This window comes from Megalopta genalis, chromosome 4, assembly GCF_051020955.1.
Source record: "Megalopta genalis isolate 19385.01 chromosome 4, iyMegGena1_principal, whole genome shotgun sequence".
In the NCBI taxonomy this organism is placed as follows: domain Eukaryota; kingdom Metazoa; phylum Arthropoda; class Insecta; order Hymenoptera; family Halictidae; genus Megalopta; species Megalopta genalis.
In genome coordinates, this window is record NC_135016.1 from 31,403,167 (window position 1) to 31,422,050 (window position 18,884).

Genomic DNA, 18,884 nt, shown 5'->3' on the forward strand with positions numbered 1-18,884 from the left:
ATCCGATAATGAACGGAGTCATCCTATTAAAACGCTGGCGTTCTGTCCCCCGATTCGACACTCCATCTATTCGCCACTTTTATCCGCGACCTATTTACGCCCGTTTACGCTCTCGAGCGGGCCCGCGCTGATCGCTCCGGAATCCGCGCCGCGATTCGAGGTCACGATGCACGTGAATGGATCGCCGGAATCGTCGAGCAAACCGCCCGCAAAATTCTACTGTCCGCGACGAATCTCCGTCGTCTACGCGTCAGTCAGCCCTTAGAGCACTTGGCAAATAGGACACTCGTCCCGAGTCTTGAGAAAGGGATCCGTTCTGCCATTTCAAAAAATCGTTTTGTGGACTACGTCGATAACGGCACACTTAGGGATCGTACTACTGTGATCAAAAAGTAATGTGAAATTGTCATTTAAAACTCCCGGACATTAGGAAGGCAGACAATTGTTTTTTTCCTAGGTTGGTAGGACTGTCTATAACAATTGCCAAGCATCTGTTTGTTAAAAGGTTTAATTATCTCCGAGTTACACGTGTTTTAGTAAACGACCAAAAGTAAATTTTTCGATTTTTACAATGGGTGATTTTGTTGAGCAAAAAACTTGCATCAAATTTTGTTTGCGGAACGAATATTCTTGTGCGGACACGTTGAAAATGTTGCGGAAGGCCTTTGGTGATCAAACTATGGCACAAAAAAACATTTATAAGTGGTACAACGAGTTCAAAGCGGGCCGAGAACGCGTTGAAGACGAACCGCGCTTTGGACGACCATCAACGTCTACCGACGAGGGCCACGTCCAAAAAAATCGAAGATTTGGTGCTTGAAAATTGTCGACTGACAATGAGAGACCTCGCTGATAGTGTTGGAATATCATTTGGCTCAGTCCAAACCATTTTGAAGGATGTTTTGTGTCTCAAACGCGTCAAGTCTCGATTGGTGCCATGTCATACTGCATTGGTTCTTCGCGACTTTTTTGCCAAAAACTCGACTCATATCGTTCCGCAACCACCGTATTCGCCTGATTTGGCTCCGTGCGACTTCTGGTTATTCAGCAAACTCAAAAAGCCAATGCGGGGACGCCGTTTTGACACGATTGAGGAGATAAAAACCGAATCGAAGAAGGTCTTGAAGGCTATACCGGAAAAAGACTATTCCGACTGTTTCGAGGACTGGGAAAAGCGTCGGAAACAGTGCGTTTTATCGGACGGGGATTACTTTGAAGGGGATGAAATTGATTTGGAAGAATAAATAAAGAATTTACATTTTATAAACAAATTCACCTTACTTTTTGATCACAGTAGTATATCTGATGTTTTAACCCTTAGCGCTCCACGCGTTTCTCGAGTACTATGTACCAGCAACTCCGGCACATTTTTGGAGCAAAGCACTCGAGATAAAGGAAGTCTTGTTTTAAGCGGAAAAGATTACGCGTCCTTGCGAAAGCATTTGATTTTATTCGTTTTATATTGTTAAGTATGAAAATGGGCAAAAAATCTTTTAATCGTAAAGGTATCTACTTAACATTGTGCGAGAAAATTTCCAAGCAGCAAATGCATCCTCATCGAAATGGGTAAATTTACTATTAAAGATATTCTTCGCAATTCTAAAATAAATATATCCCTCGTGTTCTTTGACGCGATTTATTATAAAATTAGCATCGCGAATCGTCTGTTGAATTCTGTTTGGATACGGAATTATTGAAACAAAAATATCTTTTGCGCGAGTTTGCCGGAATTTTTTTATCGTTAATCTTCACTGGAATCGGCTCAATTGATAATTAAATTAAATTAAAAATTAGTAAATATTCTTCGGACGTTCTATAAAATAAAGTTGAACAGCGTTTTTCTGAAAAATATCACTACCTGCAACTCCGGCCCATTTTTAGAGCAAAGCGCCCAAGATAAAAGAAGTGTTATTTCAAGCGGAAAAGATAACACGTCCTTGTGAAAGCGTTTGATTTTATACGTTTTATGTTGCTAAGTATAAAAATGGGGAAAAAATGTCTTAATCGCAATGGTACACACGCTAAGCACGTTTTCACTACAAATAACAATTGCCAACGTCGACAAAAACATAGCATCTTCGGTGTAATCATGGTAAAAACAGTGGGCTCCGCAGCAGAGCCTTCGGATTTACGGAACAAATGACGGATGTCTCCATAGCGGAGCCAACGGAGCGCTAAGGGTTAATACGTTGGCTGCCACGCCGACAATGTAAAATGTTTCATCAAATTATTAGGTCTACCGGAAAGTTCTGTCCGTTTTTGAATTGAAATATAACACAATTTTCATACATTTAATAATATTTATCGTAGAATATACTTTCCATCGTTACTTATGACTTCTTGCCAGCGTGATGGCAACTTGTAAATGCCATTTTTAAAAAATGATTTATTTTTAGAGCCAAAGAACTCAACTAGCGCTTGGTTGACATCAGCTTCAGTTTTGAATTTTTTTTCGTGTAAAAAGTTTTGCAAAGAGAGAAACAAGTGACAATCGGAGGGTGCTAGGTCTGGGGAGTATGGCGGATGCGACAGAATTTCCCAGCCTAGCTCTGCGATTTTTCGAAGAGTCGCCAAAGCAGCATGTGGTCTGGCATTATCATCGGTAGCCATGTTTTCACGATCGCGTCTCACTTAATAATGACATGAGACATCTTTGTTTCAGTTTATTTAGGAGAGTACATGTGTGCAAATGCAATGATAAAGAGAGATAGCCATATATGTCTCAAATCAACATGTGCATATGGATTGAAACTTGAAATGACACTATCGGACAGAACTTTCCGGTAGACCTAATAATATTGAAGAATTCGGTTTTATTATATGACACGAATTACTTGTTCAATATTCTTACGTTTTGTGCGCCGCAATAAAACTTGGCAGATATTGAAAACGCTAAAGGTTCGATGTTTCTGTTAAGTAGAAAAAGCAATACAGTAAATTCTCTCTAAAAGGTCCGGAGCTCGGAATCGAAAACGATAATTGCCAAGCACTCGAACACGATTCTTCGAGCCTCGCTGCTCGATTTTATAGAAACTCGGGGCAGTCGGCAAAAAAAGGCAGCGGCCAGCATGCCGATGTACATTAATGTGAATACATAGCAATGGTAGACGTGACAACATTTTAATCTCTAATTCTTTGCCACGATTCGAAGGCAATTCGGTCACGTACCTTGTAGCTCCGCGGTTTTTCTTACATGACTCACACCCAAACAAACCATTTTGTGTTGTCTTCCGGGAATCGCGTCGCGTGCCGCATCACACGCTTGACCGACTCCGCCGAACCTTAGCATTGACGTAGCAATAAATTACATAGGATTAGCACAGAGAAATTTACAGCTATCCAAAATTTGACATTTCCGGGAAAAACTACAGTATTTCTTTGAGGAGTCCTGTACGTATTTCTAGTTTCGTCGATGAGAGAAGTTTAACTATGTATTAGTGTATATATTGTTATTTTAAGTAAATATAAAATTATTTTTCTAACTTATAGTATCTTTATTTTATATGGCAAAATGCATTTTATGCATATGAAATTGCATCTTGGGAGTCACACAACAATTGCACTCTTAACAATTTTTTAAATCTAAACTTTGTCGATATAAAAATTATCTTAAAACGTGATGTAACAAATTTTAGCGGTGCCTCAGAGTCACCACTCGAGTGCAAAGGGTTAAAATACGTATAAATTGACAAGGCCTAACAACATTGTTGTTTTCTTTCCAAAATAAGCAATCTTTTCGTTGACAACGGAAACTTTCCTATTTCTAACTTTTGTAAAATGACGTGAACGAATGAAAATTTGCATAAAAATCCTGGGTCCAGTAAAAATGATTTCTTTAAAAGTAGATCCATAGAACAAATGTAGATTTTGTGAATTTTTTAATGGTATGTCAACTTTTATGTACCCGTTTCATTTCGATGAAATAGCGAACTCTATATGCAAAATTACAAGCTAAGATAAAGTATTAAAACTTACTGTTTCTAAAATATTTGACTTTATCGATCCCATTACTCTCGTTGTATTAACCTATTGCACTTGTGTGGTGAGTCAGAGGCACCGCTAAAATTTGTTGCATCACGTTTTAAGATAATTTTTATATTAACAAAGTTCAGATTTAAAAAATTGTTAACAGCGTAACTGTTGCGTAAGTCCCAAGAGTCAATTTCATATGCATAAAATGCATCTTATCGTATAACATAAAAATAACTATAAGTAAGAAAAATGATTTTATATTTACTGTTAAAGTAGCTTCGAGTACAAAGGGTTAATGTACACAGTCGACGCTTCGATCATGCTCCATAACGTATTTATTCGTAATTTCATTTCAGCATTGGATTCATAATTTGATATAACGATAGCAATAGTCGATCCGAAAGGAAAAATCAATATGTATAAAGCAAAATCTTGAGAAGTACAAAAAAGAGATTTACGTACCCATTTCAATGCTGTAGTATGTACGTTTAGCATATTACGTAGAAAGTTGAGTTTCAATATTCATACACGGACGGATTGGAAGGCGCATACGTAGAATTTGGAGAATGTGGTATGTCGGTCAATGTCGCTGTCGGTTAATACTGCAGTCGGCCAAGGCTAGTGTTGTTGAATTTTTGTCGGTCAAATCTACGTCAGTAATTCAACGTCGGTAATTAAACGCGAATAATTCATCGGTATTAATTAAACCATGATTTTATTCGCCACGCCAATTAATTATATTTTAATAATAATTACTTGTATATTGGAAATTATAATGTAATTTTTAATTATTAATTTAATATTACATTGTATGGTATTACACACTGCCTTGTTACCGTATTCACAGCTTCCCATACAATTAAAAAATTGTAAATAATTACATTGTATCTTTCAATATGTGCGAACGAAATAATTTATCTTACATTCGACCAACTTCCATGTATTATACAATAACAAAGTTAGCATAGAAAAATGGGTGACCGCTCTATATTATTATTTTGACAAAAAAATGAGATTAGAAACGGAGAAATGACACATTGACGATGATAGATGATTCTCCGGTGAAACCGAATCATTAGATCGTAATAAATAATAAGTACCGACAGCAGCAAGAGCTTGATCAGTTTTTCTTCGTGAATGTGTTAACGAGCATATTATTTTGCCAAATTAATGTCCGCATTTGAAAGAAAACGAATCTTATGGCAGTTCGATAACACTCAGATTCCGTAAAAATCTACATCGTGTTCATGGAGAGAAATACAGAGAGAGAGAGAGAGAGAGAGAGAGAGAGAGAGAGAGAAAGAGTCGAATTAAAACTTCAATATCACTCGAAGCAAAAAACGCAATATCGTATGAAATAATGGATTTTTATCAATGTGATAAAACCATACCTGAAAAGGATTGCACACTTTCTATATTGGTTGCATCTGATATGAGTAGAACATGATTTATACTTAGTATTTAAGCCGAGAGAACACAGAGCATCGAGAAACTGAGTATTAAAATCTCCTTAATCCTTTCCGTTGTTAGTCACCCTCAATTAGAATGTATAATATAACTTTTACGATCATTTTGTATGTATTAATGTTAATCTCGTGCAGTAGTGGCCATTGAAATTACTCTACATAATCAATAACCGGTCCGCGTTATTATTTCACTATGGTACTGCATCAGATTATATAGAATTATTAAGGGATAATGGTGGAATAATTTAGTGCAGCTACCAAACTTGCATTTCGGAATAATTCGAGTAATTGCATTTTTAGAGAGTGATCCGATTTCATGATTTATTATCGCGCAGATTCTATAAAGTGAATTTTCATTTATTCACTGGCTTGCTCGAAAGGCTGAAATTCGTACAGGATGTTAATTATTGCTGAGGATCGATGTAACAATAGCCTTAGTTACTTCGAGTCTGTTGTCTATAATTATTCACAGCACTGTGACAGGTGCCGCGAGATTGGACTCCGCGACGTCCCACGACGCAAAATTGATCGGATCGCTGATTAATAATAGCCACGGACGCGCGAAAAAATAAGGCTCGATGGTGACAGAATTCTGCTCGGGGAATAAACGTGGCCATTCATGGGGATTTACCAAATATTTAGTCCGCTTCGAGAATTACGACGAAGATCACGAAATGATAAATATAGAACAACTTGCGAAGGAATGAAACACTTTTAGCAAATAGTTCACTTAATCTAATCGACAATGGCTTTTCTCAATTAATGCTAGAATGGCGAGAGGTTCGGGTTAATGGGATTATTTTTAGCGAGATGCTGTAATTGATCTCGAAATGAGAGAAGCGCGAGTCAATGTATCGATTGATGAATGAAAGGTGAGTGGCGATTGAAATTGTCAAAATATTGAACGTGAGATCGGTATACAGATTTCTGTCAATGTTTTAATTTTGTATTTAATAAATTGATAAAATATTATTATCAACAGGATCCATTTGGACCTAGAGTATAAATGTTGTTTTTTGGCTATCTGGTTTCTAACAATTAGTTGTTCACATCTATAGAAAAACTAACGTGTATAGAAGAAGTACCACAAAAAAAGATGTTGAAAGAATTGATAAATAAAATTATAAACGTTGGAGATAATTTCATTGCTACTTCTTATCGTTATCAGTAAACGTTGCCACAAAATTCATGGAGGCTGGTTCCCTTATTTTATTTTCGTTCAATCCAGTTGTAAGAAATTAGAATAATTAGACAAAATTAAATACAGATAATCTGCATAGAATATCAAGGGACCGTTAACAGAATGTTCGGTGAAACCCTCGCTCACGTATTAATTTACCGTTGTAATCAATTAGTAATTGATCCATTCGATGATTTAATGCCCGCCCATTACTATTACCTTATAATGCAAATAATACGCTCGCTCTGCAACTGCATTGTGCGTCTACGTAACAAATTTCAATCTCTCATGTTACCATTAGTCTCCTATTTCTGCGTCAAAGTGTGTCAACGATTCGTGGAGCTCGTCACGCTCGTATAAACTCCATCCAATTATAAAAGTGCTTAGTTTCGAAATAGAATCGTTTTTATCGAGAATTCAATCCTTAAAATGTCTTAGAACCGGCGACGCGTACCGAAGAGTGATGATATCGCAGGTTGCGATAAAACGGCAAATGTGTGTGGCACAAATTTCTTTTCCGCGCGGAACTTCTGTTTTCAGTTCAATTGCGAAATCTCATTTCGATACGAGCGAATTTTATTTTCAGTTAGCTCCATCGATGTAAATTGTAATCTGACCTATCGTCGCAGTCTTATTCGATGGCACGCGCATCCATTGGGAATTCAAACAAAATTTTTTAAAAAGTTAAACGAGCTTCGAACCAATTTCACTCTAGAGTTCCGATTCGTTTTAATTCTGTGTATTTCCGAACGTGCTTCGGCGAACGATCAAACAAACTCGCGTGCACGAAATCAAAATTCGCTGACACGTACAGTTGATAAAAATTGATTCGCGATCACCCCGGGGTATTTTATTAGACCCTCGTCGGTATAACGGTGCTCGTTTCAACAGCGACGAGGTAGAACTGTTCAACCCCTCTAAGAAAGCTCTAAATATAGCAAATTCATTGAAAACGTAGCTAGGAGAAATTTGTCAAAATAAAGATGCGAGAAAATATGCTGGGATTTCTGAACTCCAAATATCAATAATTATCGGACTGAAAATATCAATAATTACCTCTATTTGTACACTAAGCTTTAAATTACATTCGTAACAATTATGTGGCAACGGATATTGTAATATACACATTAATAATCAATAATCGCTTAATATACACGTGTTATAATCACGCGTTTAATATACACGTATAGTAATTGATCATTTAATATACACTATATATAATATAAATTGTCTCTTATTTCACAGCCAACTGAATTTATGTTATTTCATAGTGTTGAGGCCAACGTCAAGGAAATACGTTTTGAGTATTAAAGTTAAGAGTCGATCAAGCGCTTCGACAATAATAAAATAAAATTACCAAAAATTCTAGAAATAGAGCTGATCGATTTGGTCTGAGAACGGCTCGGCTATGAATAAGAAAATCTGCTGAAAATTTGTCTGCCGTCGTTTCGACGAATCCGTCGGTTTTAGTGTTAATTATCGAGCATTCGTCGGGGCGGCCGGCTCCTTTTGTGTTCCGCAAAGCGAAGCGGCCAGAGGGACGCTGGACGAAAGTTTCGACTCGTTTCCACGCGGAGCACATTAATCATAATACGTCACTTATTAAACGAGCCGTCCCGTTGGCCGTCGGCAACGAGGTCAACCCCGACCCACGGAACACAACCCTCCCCGTGCAACCCCGCTGGTTAATTTCGATGTAACGTGCGCGCTGCGTGGTACGTGCCCACATTCCCCGCATATTACCTTCCGCGTGTTCACCTGTTACAATTAACTCGACCTCGAACAAACGTCCAACGGCTTCGCTGAATATCCAGGAATTGTTCGCAAGTCTCGGATCGATGCCAATGCGTTTTGTTCGAGTACTTGCGAATACTTTCTCGGGCGCACGCGTTTCGAAGTTCTAGTTAGCCGGAACGATTTTCAAGGTTTCAACTTTCCTACATACCTTCGAAAGAGTTGCGCAAAATGCGTCCGCCTGTGGATTTCCTCCTAGTTTTATTTTACACTCCGTTTCAATCGATTCCGATTCACATTCGACGTTTCATATTTTAAACAAACACGTCGGAGCACGATCCGATCTATCAGAAATCAAAGAATTATTTACCACGTTCGTTAGCCGCGTGAATTGTTTTCATAATTATATTTCAGCCTTCACCGGCCAAATCGATTAACCCCATTTGTTTGAGCTTTTTTAAATTTCATTTTTTGTTATCGCCGAAGCACTTGATTGATACTTAACTTTTCATATTTAAGATAGATGCGTTGCATGATGTGAACTTATCATCAAGAAATAACGAGAATTTAGTTGGATCTGGAGTCGAAAATTAATTATTGTATATGCATATTTATAATATATGTCGTTCGATTAAAACTGCAACAGTATATTCTATGATGTTTACTTGACCTTGTATTCTGAAATGTATTTTAATAATCATACTATTATTCTGTTTATCGATCGAAACAACATCGATTGAAACAACTTTCCAAACGCATTGTATTTTAATTGTATTTTAATATTCAACGTGTACTATTCTGTTTATCGATCGAAACAACATCGATTGAAACAACTTTCCAAACGCATTGTATTTTAATTGTATTTTAATATTCAACGTGTACTATTCTGTTTATCGATCGAAACAACATCGATTGAAACAACTTTCCTAATAGTTATGAATAAGATCAATAATACTTATGAATAAAGGTTCAATTATGAGTTCGTGTTTCTAAGGTAAAACATTAGTCAATGTAAACAAGGTGCAAATAAACGAACGTTCTACTGTGCTTACGATGTCTCAAGAACTTGAACAATTTAACCTTTTAAGAAAAGAAAAAGGCCTATGAATATAAGAAATTTTTGTATCAATTTACATTATATTATTATTGGAGAATAATGCAGACCATCTGCGACGTAATTCTCGATTTTGCTGCACGTAGGAGGCAGTATGCAGATACGCCATAGCAAAAAATTTTTGGCAGCACGACGCCGCTGGAAGGCTATATCGATCTCAAAGGTACCGGATATTCACCGAATCGGCGAATAATTCTCCGCGTCACAATCTGGATTTAGGGCTCGTAAAAATGTCGTTTTCGGGGTGGAGGGGGGAATCGATAGGGTAAAAACGAGCTTTCGAAAGCGCCGAGATAGTCCTCCTGTATAGCCATTACAGCGCAGCGTTTCTGAAATCCTGTATCCCTACTGATTTATGTGATCCAAACGATCCGTTTATCACGATCTTTATGTAAACGTTCGGTAAATAAACGTTCCATAATGCTTCCTTCGCACTGCCTAATATTTTATGTTCGTACAATTAATCTTAATAAGAGCAGACAATATGGCAATGGAATTAAGTAGATTTTAGGCGAAAAGACAAATCCATTGCAGTTACTTAATATCGTACACCTAAGAATTGAGCCGATTTTCACTTATAAAACGTGGTAATCGCCTGATTTAAATCCAATCGAAAATTTATGGGATCGCAAAATCGGACCGCAAAATTCGTACAACACCTACAAGGACAACACATAGATAAAGCAACGTTTGTCAGACGAATGGAAACGGATTTCGCCGGATTATTTAAATAAAATCATCTGTGACATGCCCAAGCATGATTACATGAAGTAATAAAACAAAAGGGTCAACCGACGAAATATTAATATTATGATAACATGATTAAAAAGATTTTCGTTTTATATAAAATTAATGTAATTCATTCACTGTCCGAGTATTTTTGCGACGTTAAATTTTGTCACAATCCTGTTTATCGCTTATTATACAAAAGAACATGTGCGATAAGTAAACAAAATTTATGTTTCTACTTACTTCAAGAAGTGCTTTATTATATGAGAAAACAATTGATTCGATAATACTATCCTAAACAATAAAAAGGAGCAATAATTCTTCTAACAATATCGTGTCCGAATAGTAACGCGAGTCACTGTGTATAGACATGTAGTTCAATACTTCATTTAATATATAACAACAGTAGAACGAAACTTCCAATAATAATTAGTAGATTAAATAAAATTTGTAGTTAAAATTTTCAATGAAATGTTAAATTTCAATTGTGAACAATCTATTATTTAAAATAGTATTTTTCAAATATTTTTTTTTTTCTCTAGAAATATTAGCCAGCTCTGATCGCTATACTACCATAACCCGCGAACATACTTAATTCCATCGCTGGCCTCGGGGTACTCCGCGAATCGTTCCACGCTTCGAGAATCGATAATTCGAGGAAGTTAGAAAAAGTCGCGGCGGCTCGTTATCAGCGGCGCGCAGAAGCTAACAGGACGAAGGCGGGAAAAAAATCGGTCTCGCTGACTTCCTGGTCGCGTGCTCGCTGCCATACAACAGTATGAGTCACGCCCGCCGATATCCTGGCCGTTAGGCACCGCCGTGAGATTGGACCGTCGCGTCGCGTTATCTGCGCCAAGTAGGAAGCGAATCTCGCGTAATTAATTTTACGCCGAGCCTGGAACATCGTCGCGAGAGCCGGGCGCGGCCCTCTCATTTCTGAGTCAATTACCATCCGACGCGGCACCATCGGAATTATCGCGAGCGTTTCCTGCCGACGGATCCCCGACTGCAATAACATCCCTCGGTGGAGTGTTTGCTGCGAAAAGCTGGCCAAACGACAACGCTATTTATTTGTCCTCGTAACGAATATGGTTTATCCCCGACCGACTTGGTTTCAGAATTTTTCAATTGCTTTTTGAAGCTGTCGCCGATAGAATTTATTTGTAATTCATTGCGCGCGAATGTTTTCTCTCGGGGGGCATTTACGGCACTTACGAGATTAAAAATTTTTATTTTTACAAGGCCTGCGCCGATGTTGTGTTTTGCCAAATTTTGTTTAAGTCTTTGTGCGTCAACGCAGCGATTTCAAAAATTACGTGAATTCAAGGAAATATAGTTGGTGAAATGAACGTTGAAAAATTGAGAACCGAGCGTGACACCGAGGGCTGTTTCAATGTTCTTGCATTTTTCAGGTCCCTGCTAAATTTGTTATATTAAATAACATATTTAAGATATATAAATATATCCGGATAAAACTCCAGTTTTAGATCCGAATATTTAATTCAATGACACAAATATGGGTGACATCTTAGTAAATGTATTCAATACAGTATTTTCAATATTATATTATTTTATAATATATATATATTTATATTACTATATTATTATTATTATATATTTATTTTACAAAATAACGATTTATTTGCTGAAGTCTTTATTCTTTATTTGATTTTAATAGAAATAACTGATTCCCTAGTACACAGCTAATATTATTGTTTCTTGGTGGTCACAAGACGTGAAAAGTTTAGTATTGAGTCGGCACTTGTTCGTGACTTCATTTATTCGTTTTTATTGAGAAATGATCGATGAATTGAGCAATAATATTGCGAAATGTTTAGAACAATGAGTCATCGGGAGAACTATAAAACGATCGCTAATTCGAATCGTTTACGCGGATCTAATATGAGTGAAACCGGCAATAACGTAGTTACGAATGAAATAATGAAAAAATCCAAAACGAAAGATCGATTCGACAAGACCTGTAACAAGCCTATTTTGTTGGATGCCTATAACAGCGACGTAGAGAGAACGCTAATTGCAAGAATGTGGAAATTAGGGGCAAGTTCTCAATTCTATTTAATTTAGATCTCATTTTAATCGAGAGTAGTGTTAACAAACAAATTGGAATTGTTCGGGAAACATCGAAATGATATATAGCTGCAAATGAAGATAAAAGCAGAAAAGATCCAAATAATTGTATCCAAGAACAATTTGAAAACGATACGGTACAATTTTATAATAACGACAAATCAAATTTTAGAAACACTATCGAATGTATTGAATGTCAACATCCACTAAACAATTTATCGAAAAAAATGTAGTTATTCGAATATAAACATTAAGTATTATAGACGTTTCGTTGAATATTCAATATCTGTTTTAAGCGTTACTAGAAAAAAAAACAATTTCGATCAACAAATGAACGTTTAATTAATAATTTCAACGAACAAAAATGTCTGTTCAAGTGTCACGTTTCAATGCTATTTCTATTTTCATCGATTGAACCTTTGACAAATATTTTCGTTCCGTTTTGTAACAACTCCTCGCATAAAGTTGCGTTAAATTAAATCGTGTGCAAGTGGTTAACATACCTTCCGACACAAGCATAGAAGAATTAGAATTTAGAATGTCGGACATATAGTTCATTCAGTATTAACGCGGTAAAAATGGGGCTAGAAATATCGCTAACGGGAGTCTATTTTCATAAGAGAGAAAAGCGTCCCTTCCCGAAGTAAAACGTCGTCGAATATTGATCGCGCGGAAGAATTTTGAAATCAGCACCGGCAGGTGCTAAATTATTTCCGTTCGCGGAGAGTCCCTTTTTCTATCCTGCACTCGACGTCTGTGGGTCAATGAGGCGATGCATAATTCAATTGTATTCTTCATCCCGCCCGACATCCCGAGGAAAGAATATCGACGCCCAATAACCGTGTTCGAGGTATCGTTCTTCCTTCCGTTTTTTTTTATCCTCTCCGTTTCCCGGCCGACGAAATCCCATTTCCCGAGGCGGAACAAGGGAAAGCAGAACGGCGAGCCGTGCGCCGCTTCCGAAACTTTTCCGGTTTAAGGGAAAATCGTTCAGGACGTCCGGGAGCGGGATTTCATCTGCCCTGTCTGAAATATTGACAACCTTATCTTGAACATTCTGCCGAGCCAAATTGAAGGCAGCGATCGTTATGAAAATTTATCAGGGAACGGTGTAATCGATGACGCGGATGATAGCCCGATAGAGCGAAACAAATTCTTCGATAATTTCGTGTATCCACAATACGATGACGTGAATAATTGTAGACTCGAAGTAACTTTTACATTTTTACTGATGAATAGAATAGAAAAGAATAGAATAGAATAAAATGAATAGAATAGAATAGAATAGAATAGAATAGAATAGAATATAGAATATAATAGAATAGAATAGAATAGAATAGAATAGAATAGAATAGAATAGAATATAGAATATAATAGAATAGAATAGAATAGAATAGAATAGAATATAGAATATAATAGAATAGAATAGAATAGAATAGAATAGAAAATAGAAATATACAAATATAGCTTTTTTGGGATTTCTGTTTAAATATCAATAAAAATGTAAAAGTTATTTTATGCATGTGTGAGTTCATAATTATTTAGAGTACTGCTGGTGACCTCCTTCAGCTGATATCTTGTATATTTAAAAAAGAAACTTAACAAAACATGATATTTGCTTATTTCTATATTAGATATAATAGAAAATAGACAAAACTTAACAAAACGTTGTATTCGTACATTTACATATTGCTAATAGTAGAAAATAGAACTATACAAACATAATATTTTGTTAGGTTATTTTATTATTTCCATTTTCCATTACTTCTAATATAGAAATATACAAATATAGTATTTTGATAAATTTTCGTTTCGATAGCAAGAACAACGTAAGAGTTACTTTCAGTGTAATAATTACGCACACCACTGTATCACCTTCTTTTTGTACTAAAGGGTTTTGCCTGCGAATAAATGAATAAACAAATAAATAAAAGAATAAATTAATGAACGTCGTCGAGGAAGTGGATTATCCGTTAAGTGGAACCGACCCGAATTTTTCGGCACAGATAGATCGATAGAAAGAAACGCATATCGCGATTAATTCGTCATCGCGGCCGCGAAAATGCTTCACGGCATAATAACAATCAATCGGGTCGGAACAGATGGACCCCGATGGGTGAACGTTCGATATTTCCCGGCGCGGCGTAACGTTTGTCGGATTTATGGGAAGTAATATCGTTCGGCGAAAAGAGATTTTTCTTTCCCCGTTGCGGACGGGCGGGAAGGAATCGAGGAGGCCGGTGAATGGGAATTTTTCAAAGGTTTATCAACCCCTTTGAGGCAACAACGCCGCTCCGGTGACTTTGAAGCTCGGAACGTGCTCGAGCGCGTGAATCGTCAGCAATTTTTCAAGCGTTTCCCGGGCGCTTCTCCATCGGTTGCGGTTATTCCGCTATTGAAACCGGCGCAACGTCGCCGGGCGTCGAAGGACGTTTCACTGCCAAGCGTTGAAATTACCGTGTTAATCGGCTGTTACGCGACCGCTTGGGAAAGGGAAAGCGATAAATAAGCGGGCGACGACGTGCCCGTAGAATTTCACGATGAAGCGTGGTAACGAGAAATAGTTCATTTCGCATCTCGATCAACGAGGAGGACGAAGGGAGTAAATAAAAGGGTAGTCGATATGCTCGAAAACGTGGGAAAAAATTCACGTCCTTTTCAGAGTTAATCCTTCGTTCGTTAATATCTTCAGAGACGACGTCTGCAAGCTGAACCGACGAATGTTTCGGAATTGATTACATTGACGCGTTTGTTATCATCGCTTCTTCGCTGCTTGTCTTCATCGTTGAAAAGTTTCATTGAACGCAGTCTTCGTGAAATTCGAAAATAGTTCAAGAAAGGAAAGTTATGGACTTTCATATTATTATGCTGTGTATTGTAACTAAGTTGCATAAAGATTGATGCGAAGTAAAAATTTTCAAACTCCTTTGTAAGAAGCAGAAGTTACATTTTCTCTTCTAAGAATTTTAATGAAGCGAAGAGAAGATTCTTATGTATTCTCGTGTTTTTCCATTGTGTTTACGCTTTGTTTGTTTTAACTGTGGATTTTTAACGTGAATGCGTAAAATCCGCTGTCTAATTATGTCTTTAGATAGCAAAATTATAGAAGAGAAATGTTTGTTATCACGACGATTGTTCTCTTTTGCAGGGCTTCTTCAGGAGAAGCATTCAGAAGCAGATAGAGTACAGGTGCCTGAGGGACGGCAAGTGTCTGGTCATCAGATTAAATCGGAACCGCTGCCAGTATTGCAGATTTAAGAAGTGCCTAGCTGTCGGCATGTCCAGGGACTGTAAGTAACGAGTCACTTGAAACGAAGATTACTTTGGGCCGTGACTCGCGTGATGCAAATTTGTTTAACCACCGACATTAATCCTTGGATGGCGCACCGGCGATCCGAAAAAACGCGAATGAAATATGTCTTTGAACCAAGATTTGGCATGTTTGCGAATTACGGTAAATTCTCTCCAATTGTCCTTCTGCTTGTAGACGAAAATGGACAATTTGCGCCTCGTTTTTATAGTTGTTGACAATCGGCAACTATAAAAACGAGGCGCGAGGCTCGAATAATCGTATCTCCCAAATTGTATATTTTTGTTTACAAGTTGAAGCACAATTGGGGAGAATTTACTGTATTGTGACTTGGGGTATTGTATCTAATGAATGAACACCCTCCAGTGAAAGAACATTTTTCGTACTATATGAAAAACTAAACGTTTATCATACCTTTTCTAACATTAAAATTTATCTAATAGTACTAATAATAGACATCTATCCTTTCGCTGAACACGTATAAAAAGTACAGGAGATAATCGTATTGCAACCCTTCAAAAAGCTTGCTGCTTCACTTTCATTATTTAAAATTACAATTTATATCCATAGCTGTTGATTTTTCACTTTTAACACATTGACTGATTCATCCGTATGTGGGTTTTATTAGAATACGCGTACAAAAACTAATTAATGTCATATAGCTTAACTTTCTAATTTTGATTAACTTGCAAATAAATTTGTGGTTTCGCAATATTTTTGATATCGTTGGCATGACGATCGAAGTGTTAAACTAACTATGTTAAACTTTCCTGATTTGGTAAAAATCTGTACGACAATGACGTTATCGCTGTTGAGACTTCCTTGTGTGCAAGCTGTATACTTTTAAACAAAATTATCACCATGCAATGCGAACACTGCAGTCAGCTCGAATTACTGTTACTCAAGTATCAACATGTCATTCGAACCCCGTCGAAGCTCGAGTACAATGTTAGGCAAACGTTGGGATAATTTTCCTAAAAGAACTCGGCTTCATAAGCGCGTTGAATGACACACGGCTATTGGATAATAGCGAACGAAGCTGAAACGATCCTGCGAAAGCCCCGAATCCTTGATACAGTGAAATGAACACGCAATTAAAATCGATGATCAGAATAAAATTGACTTACGCTGTCATCCGCTGTACTATGAAAGCATGAAAGTCTGGATGAGCGTTTTTGCGAGATACAGTTATTATGGATTCAATCGTTAAATTCAAATATGCGGATTAAAATATTAAATCGTTATCGGTTGAATACAGAAACGCGAAGGATTATTAACAGATTAATTCTTTACTCTTAGTGGATATTACAATCGAACGCTTAATAAATATTTGCAATCTTTGGTGTATCATTCATCCTTTGTATATTATATTACATATTCTTTCCTTATATTAATGTGAATATAAATTAAACATAAAAGAAATCAAAGAAGAAACACCTGAAATTGAATTCTTGTTTGAGAAGAATGAATAAAGAAGTCACGTTGCTGTTAACGGTATCAATCACCGACGAGTTGCAAATTAGATCCGATCCAGGTGCCAGTGTTCCGCTACTCTCCCCGATCAACGAATAAATTCTACGCGCAAGACGCTACTGTTAATAGAATATTTTTCATTTCGCTTCCCGACAGGAGAGGTACACGCTCGCGTTAATAATCGCGGTGTCTTTTACTTTCCGAAACTTCCGGGCTCGGTAGAGCGCGGCGAGGGCAAAGTAAACTCTGAAGCGAAGTTGCGTGCATAATTAAACGTCAAAGTTCCACGGTGCAATATGCGGCTGTGTGTAATAGGCAGCCCGGGAAGCTTCCCGCTCGTATTGTCGGCGAAATCGTAATAAGCTTTAGCAGCCTTCTGATCCGCTTCGAAAGGGGTGCATTACATCATAGAGGGTAAAGCTGTCCGGAAGCATCATCCCCTATTGGACGGCATAATTCTCCGATGCAGGATGTCGGACATTAATCTTCCAATTGTGTGATTATATTGCTGGTAGAATAGTATTCAATGCGCAATTGTAACGTAAGCGGATTTTTACACTTTAATTCGCAGTTCTGTTGATCGATTTATGGAAAGTTGGAATTCGATTTCTCCTCGCGCAGGATTATTCTTAGATCGGAAATAGAACTTGTCTGCCACGAAATGTTTGCCACTCATAATCTGATCGATTAATTACATCGACAAGGAAAAATAAATGCTTGTTTGGCAGAACAACGTAATCGAGCATTTCTGTGTAGTTCTGTACAAGATGTAAAACGTAACTTGATCGCATTAAGTGGAATAATTAACGCAATATTTGACTTATCGCACTGGTACAGTGACAGACAAAAGCTTTTCCGAGCTTCCATAGTCGTTAATTGTATTTTAAATTGTATTCAAGATTATATGAAAAGCATGGTACTCTAAGCTGATACTCTAATTGGTGGTACTCCACAGTACTCTCTAAATGGTACTCTAATTAACTTTGATGCCATTTGTCAAACCTTAATGCTAAACATGCACGGAACATCGATGATTTTGAAATATTGAAAGAGAACTTTTAACTAATTTTTCAAAACTGTTCGGTGCGATCAAAAAACAAACTAGGATCGTTGAAGCAGTTATTTCGACAGATCGATCAAATACTCAAACCCAAAAACGGTTATTTCCGAAATGTTTGTCTCGCTGTTTGGAATTAAAAGGAGCCAGCAGATTGAATTTGATCTGATCGAATTATGAGCGTAATTATCTTTAAGCGTCTGTAATTGGAGAACTGTCTACGAAAATACTCTTGACAGGCTGCCAAGGCCAGAAAGCAACAAGAAGATTGGTAATTTATTCGATGCTACTGTGGACGAGCTTAAGTTTCCAGTTGAAAATGATTAATGAAGGGATGAAAGCTCTTGATGTATACGGTAATGGAAGTTGCCCTTAATCCGGCGCGCTGGCCTTAATCGCCCAACATCGTTCTCTTTTCATTATAACATCGTCACACGTTCTTCTTTTTCTATGCGCCGCGTCATTTCTTCGTAAATCTTCGCTTATTATAAAGTTCACGCGTCCGCTGTTCAATATAACCTTTAACTGGGGGATATTTATCAGTGAAAGTTTAATATGAGAATGGTATCTGTCGCGACACAGATTTTCTAAAAGCTGAATAATGATCAAAAGAGAATAAACAATCGCGCCCCATAATCCCAGAGGTTGCTTTCTAATTTGTCCAGCGTATACTTCGACCACTAAATTATATTTATTAGACTGTAAATATCCAACGAAATCCTGTTACATAAACGATTTCACCGCGTGTAGAAAAATGGATA

The 18,884-nt window shown here is 37.2% G+C and overlaps 1 protein-coding gene across 3 annotated transcripts in view; it reads left to right on the top strand.

Moving 5' to 3' along the window:
• Window positions 1-18,884, top strand: part of Eip78C (Ecdysone-induced protein 78C) — a 258,466-nt gene that overhangs the window by 231,338 nt on the left and 8,244 nt on the right. For all 3 annotated transcript variants that reach the window (XM_033466775.2, XM_076520972.1, XM_033466774.2), the window contains one exon: window positions 15,432-15,573. In XM_033466775.2, the coding sequence (XP_033322666.1) occupies window positions 15,432-15,573 (142 nt within the window). The remainder of the gene's footprint in view (window positions 1-15,431; window positions 15,574-18,884) is intronic.